Consider the following 6069-nt stretch of genomic DNA (forward strand, 5'->3'; position numbering starts at 1 on the left):
TGACACAAAGAAATCCCTGTCTTGTAAATAAGATTTAAACCAATTTAGCACAGTGCCAGAAAGTCCCACAAACTTTTCTAGTCTGTCGAGCAGTAATACCAGAACCGAAATCTTTGATGCATCACTGCTCAGATGAATGTCATTTAAAACTTTTACAAGTGCAGTCTCAGTGCTGTGATGTGCTCGAAATCCAAACTGAAAGGCATCAATGGAATTGTTTTGCTCCAAGAAGGTGTTAAGTTGCTGAAAAACAACCTTTTCAATGATCTTTCCTAAAAATGGTAGGTTTGATATGGGCCTGTAGTTATTTATTACTGAGGCATCCAGATTAGGCTTTTTTAAGAGAGGTAGAGTATGGTGGCAGTATGCAAGCTCAAAAGCAATGGTTGCAATCTGCCATAAATCAGACAGAAAATACAACCTTGTCTCAGTCTCACAAACTGGTAATAAAAAAAAAATATCAAAGAACGCACCAAATAATGTGTTTAATGCACAACATTGCTTGGAGGCAGGCCCCCAGACCCCCTCTGAAAAACAACCTCTACCCCTTGTTTGTATGCTGCCATGGTGACCTTCCCTCACAGTGTTTTCCTCCACTGAGGTCTTTAACATTGCCGTGATGATGCCAGTGCACCTTGTTGGACCTTTTAAATAATGGATATGACCAATCCTGCTCTGTTACGCTGTTGAATTATTGATCTGGATGTGGATGTGTGACGGCGGTGTCAGTCTCTGGTATTTATGTGCCCTCACACTGACTGGGCTGTAAAATCTTTAATCTTGACAGGAGCTGTAAAGCTTCTCTGAAACCTTTTATTCTGGGACTCAGAGAGACGGGAAGTGACTATAAATCCACTTTGACGGCCAGGAACAAAGCAGTCACTTCTAATTTGTAAAAGAAAGTGTTGGATTGGTTGTTGGACAATAAGACAAGTGATCATCACATTTAAAGTTGTTATCTTGAACTTGTTATTTAACAGATTTGAACATCCGCAGTTCAAGATCAACCTGATGATTAATCAGTGTTTGTGTTTGTGTCACCTGATTAATATGAGTCCAATAATGTCTCTCTTTTAGCTCTGTTTTTGGTCTCCACCATCTCCTGAGGACAATGTCTGTGTCTTTAGCTGCCAAATGCATATGGAGTTTTATTCCTATCTTTATTCAAGAGCATGTTTTTTCAATTTGAGAGCAAGATTTATTGTTTTCACTTGCAGACTTTGTTTTCTTTCCCTAAAACCCTTCCCTTGCACTCAAATAACCCCTGCTTTTACTTATAGTTGCTCTGCATCTGCTCAAACTTTATGCTTTCACTCAGCTATATTGTTTTTATGGATTTCCTGCGCTCCAGCTTGAACTCTACTCATCACTCTGAAGCTTCTTCTGCGTGCCTGCGAATGATCTGCTCTGCTCTTGGATTTTTTTGTACAACAACCTTGTCAAAATCCCCCAACCAACAGAATGTCAGGTGTAGTGTCGACCCATGAAATGATCTCTGCCTTGTTGCGGTGCGTTTATGTCTTATGGCCAAAATATACGGGACATGGGCACGGTGTGACACATCAGCCTCAGCACTGCAATAGACTGTGACCATTTTAATCAACTGAAGCTGCAACACTGAACACAGAAGGCACACCTGCCCATGTGGGCACCCAGCTACTCAACTCTGCAGCCCTCCAACAGATAAAAACTATACAGAACTTTGTAAAAAATGAGCAGAATCTGTTTAAAAATGATAAAAATGAACTGTACCAGAGGCAAGGTAATGCAGCAGAGCAACATGTGTGTTTTTATACTACTAATAAATCAGTGCCTATGTTGATAATTTCTCTGATTAAAAAGAACTTGTTCATCTAGTTTTAACACACTGTGAATCTGCGTAATTTTTTTCTGCTAAAATATGGTTCTACATTAAATACAGTCAGATCGTTATTATGACTTGTTCAGCTGTTCATACGTCTTTTTAATTAAATATTTCATAAAACATGTCACCTACCTGGCAGGTCCTGTTTCTGTCCCAGTAATGTTCCAAGCGAATATTCCAAACAACTAGATGCTGAGGAATGGACAAAGTTAGCCTCTCCCCCACAGCTACAGGTAGTTTCTATTAGATTTCTATCCATCCATAAAGAAATGCACTTCCTTGCGATGGACACTAGAGGCATCATCCGTATATTTACAGATCTATGGACACCAGGCACATACGTAAGTGGAAATGAGGCGTGGATATACAGCCACGTCTGTACCCCATGTTTTCTGGCCGTTAGAGCGTCCCCTACAGACGGTTACTCTTTAACTAGGTTCATCCTCTCCTGCCCTCCAAGGCTTCATTAAATGAACTTCCCTTGTTTTCTTTACAACTTTTAGCATGAAAGTACAGTGAATAAACATGCTAATGCCCTTAATTTTTTTACTATGACAGCTAGCTACATTCAGTATAATAGTAGTTGTAAAGCATATCGACCTCCTGTCACTGTGCTAGAGGACAAAACAAAGACACCTGCAAGACTCGACAATGAGTTACAGCAGCAGGACTTCAACTAGCAGTGTTGACAATAGGACATATGCGACCATTAACGATAGCATTTTAAACACATAGCTAACATTGTGAAACTTGGTCAGGTTTAGGCAACAAAACTACTTCGGTAGGTTTAAGAAAATATCATAGTTAAAATAAGAACGTTTGTTATAGAACTTAAGTTACGTACATAACATAAGTTAAGTGTGTTACGTAAGTTATTCTACGTTCAAGTAAATTAGTTAGTAAAGCTGACTTTTGGTTTTGTATGAACACACACAGCTGTCTCCTGGGTCTAAGTCCTGTGTTTGTTTTTATTTTGTTTATACTTCGTCATCTGACTTCCTTCTTTGCTCCCGTCATAATTACTACGGCCACTAGAGGTCGCTGCCTAACAAAAGTTAATATGGGTTGTAATAATCTGCTTATACAAATGATCTATGTGGTTATATTTTGGGGGGAGGACATTTTGGGTTTCCATCAAAGTGCATTTCAGGTAAATGCATGTCTCAATATGGTCGTCCATTTCCCTGCCTCCTCTACTTCCTCTTCCTTGTGTATTTCTTTCTCAGTCTGAATGCAGAGAAGAGGAGGGAGGAGCTTCTACAGGTGAGCCGTCAGAATCAGGCCATCTACCAGCGAATCACGTCTCGCCAGTCAGAGCACCGCCGGCAGCTGTGGTTGGACGACTGGGAGAGGGCGGAGCGCCGGCGGAACGACATATCCCGATACCCCCAAGGGCTCGGTGAGAAACAGGTGAGTCCAAACAGGAAGACACAAACATTAGACCTAAAAATCTAACTTTGTAGAGATACACGAGGGGTAAACCGTTTTCTAAATCTCCAGTAAAACATAATCTACTGACTAAGATTTAAATTATGAAAACTGATTTCATAATTCATAAAACTGGTTCTCCTCTTGCTCAGTTTTTCTTCTCAACAAAATGCACCACACAGTGTCAGGAAGCAGCGAGAGATACTTTTACAAGATGAGCTGTAACTGAGATGAGAGACGCCCGCTGGACTGAGTGGATGCTGAAGTGGCTCCCACTGATTCATAAAAAGCCTTTCGAGTAATAAACGCACTGAATCGATCTCTGTCCACAGCGCTCCTCCTGCAGCCTGATTGTTGTGTGTCAACGCTAATGGACGCGGAGCTGCTTGTTATCTCAGTGTAATCATGTGTTGTATTTTTGTGTCCGCAGAGGTCTCACAGGAAGGTGAAGTTTGCGGCCGTGGAGGGCAGCGAGCGGATGACGAGCTGCAGCAACACCGACACCGACAGGACCGAAAGAGAAACCTGAGACATAAACACACAACAAACCGACAAACTATCCTCAGCTCACTGCTTTAATCAAGAATGACCCTAAATTTGGCGTGAAAAAAACAACTACTTCAAGGGTGGTCAAACATGTGTCATGGAGTGCTAATGAGTGGATTGTCGGCTCTCCATGACACATGATTTTCCCTCTCTGGACTGTGGCATCAGTTAGGAGCATGGTCATAACAGTATGTCACCATTCAAACATGTTAAAATGCAAACATGCTTCAACATTATGTGTAAATCTGTTCTCTACATACTATCAGCATGTTAAGACGCTGTTATCTTAATGTTTTATCAACACGTTCGTCACATATTGACGTTTGGTCATGGACCCTCCACTTCCAGATATGACATGAAAGGTACCCTGGATGTGTTGGTTGTTGACGTGCTAGGACGCCGTGTCAAGTTCTGCCTGTCACATGTATTCTCTTCTTTCAAAATACACTTCTGTTTTCACAGGAAATTTAACGTTTACATACAGTCTTTTTCAAAATAAAAGCACTACATCGGTACAACAACGCGAATCAACATTCTTTTTCCTCCAACAACTAATGCCCATGGTTAGGGTTAGGAAAAATGAACAGGGTTTGGCTTTAGAATCTTACAGAATGCGAACACCGCACTCTTGAGTGAAGGTCTGTGTTTTTTGGACCCATCGCCACCCTTCCTACCCGCCTGCCCCATTCGGACTTTCGCCACCTCAACTTTCGTCCTTGTCCTGTCGCGTTTCCCCCTGACACCGCCGGGTGCCGTTAACTGTAATAGCAACCAGCTGTGTGTCATGCTGACGTTAAAGGACACCTTTTTTCCTTGGTTTCTGATGCTGCCCAAGCGCCGGATTTCAATGACTTCGGAGTGAGACCAGGCTCGTATTTTACCACCTTGCGTCTCTCTTATGCTCTTTGCTCAGTCTTCGCCCTCTGCCCGCCTGTTTGGTGCAGACTGTCTCAACATCTATCGGATTGATTGTAAAATTATTATAAAATTTTGTTCAAACGTGCAGGTTCCCCTGAGGATGAATCCTACGGACTTTGGAGATCCTCTGACTTTTCCTCTAGCAAAACCATGAGGTTGATATTTGTGTTTTCTAATGAGATGTCTCAACAACTCATTCATGTTCCCCTCAGGATGAACTGTAATAACTTTAATAATCCTCTGACCTTTTATTTAGCGCCATCATCAGGTCGTAGTTTAATGTGTCCAATACTTTGGTTTATGACCAAATACCTGCAGAACTTAAGAAATTCACATCAGTCTTTGCTGTGTTTACTGATAATTAGCTAATGTAGGCATGCTAATGTTAGCATTTAGCCTAAAGCACCACTGGTATGGTAAGGTAAGGTAGGGTGAGGTGAGGTGAGGTCCCAACTTGTTCTTGATTCCAACAGACAGTGTTAAAAGAAAGAACAGACTCGATAAAAGCAGAATAGAACGTTTTTATTTTCTTGACTACATCAAAACTCTTGAGCTTTCTTAAAAAGAATAAGCGTTGGTTTGTCTTCTCACAGATGCCTGTAGGCTCTTAATTTCTTTGCTAACTATTTTAAAAAACCTAAAGTTCTCTAACTTAACTAAACTTTGCAGGTTTTTGCACCACTAGTTTTAAAGATTTAAGAAGAGAAAAGACATCTCTTCAATTTTTAATCTATTAAACTATTTTGGATGAAGCATGCTGTAATGCTTTCTGTCTTGTAGTCTTGAGTTTTGTCTCTTGTGTCTCGTTTATGTTTATTGAAACCCAATAAAAAGCTCCTGGATTACTGACTCTGAATAAAACTTTTATCACATTCTGGTTTTTGGAGCCACTTTGTTATTGCTCTCACCACTTGTACTGTCACTCACAGAGGGGTCTACTCTTGTTGAGTATCTTTTTCTGTTATGCTTTGCACTGCTATGCTTTTATTTTATCAAGGGTCAAGTGTGTAGGATTTAGGGTGATAAATGGGAAGAAATGCAATATTATATAATAAGTGTGTTTTATTTAGTGTGTAATCACCTAAAAATAAGAGTTGTGGTGTGTTCGTTACCTTAGAATGAGATGTTTATATCTACATAGGGAGCTGATCCTCGTTTATGGAGACTTTGGAACTGCTGTTTTGAAAAGTGCTACATAAAGAAGTTATTTTAATTACTATTATTCCTTTCCAAACATGAATCTTGTCTCATAATCTTAGGATTAGAGAGTGATCGGTCAAGAGATTGGTCCAATTTTCCTAGCCCCTTTATAA

At 40.5% G+C, this 6069-nt stretch overlaps 1 protein-coding gene across 1 annotated transcript in view; it reads left to right on the forward strand.

Annotated features, from left to right (window-relative positions):
* The window catches only part of si:ch211-284k5.2 (uncharacterized protein CFAP97D2), an 8429-nt gene extending 2846 nt beyond the window's left edge, over positions 1 to 5583 (forward strand). Inside the window, exons 4-5 of the mRNA XM_050073859.1 lie at positions 3091 to 3274; positions 3723 to 5583. Of these exons, the coding sequence (XP_049929816.1) occupies positions 3091 to 3274; positions 3723 to 3821 (283 nt within the window). The 3' untranslated portion in view covers positions 3822 to 5583. The remainder of the gene's footprint in view (positions 1 to 3090; positions 3275 to 3722) is intronic.
* The last annotated feature ends 486 nt before the right edge of the window (positions 5584 to 6069 follow it).

The sequence above is a fragment of the Epinephelus moara genome, chromosome 20 (assembly GCF_006386435.1).
Source record: "Epinephelus moara isolate mb chromosome 20, YSFRI_EMoa_1.0, whole genome shotgun sequence".
NCBI lineage: Eukaryota > Metazoa > Chordata > Actinopteri > Perciformes > Serranidae > Epinephelus > Epinephelus moara.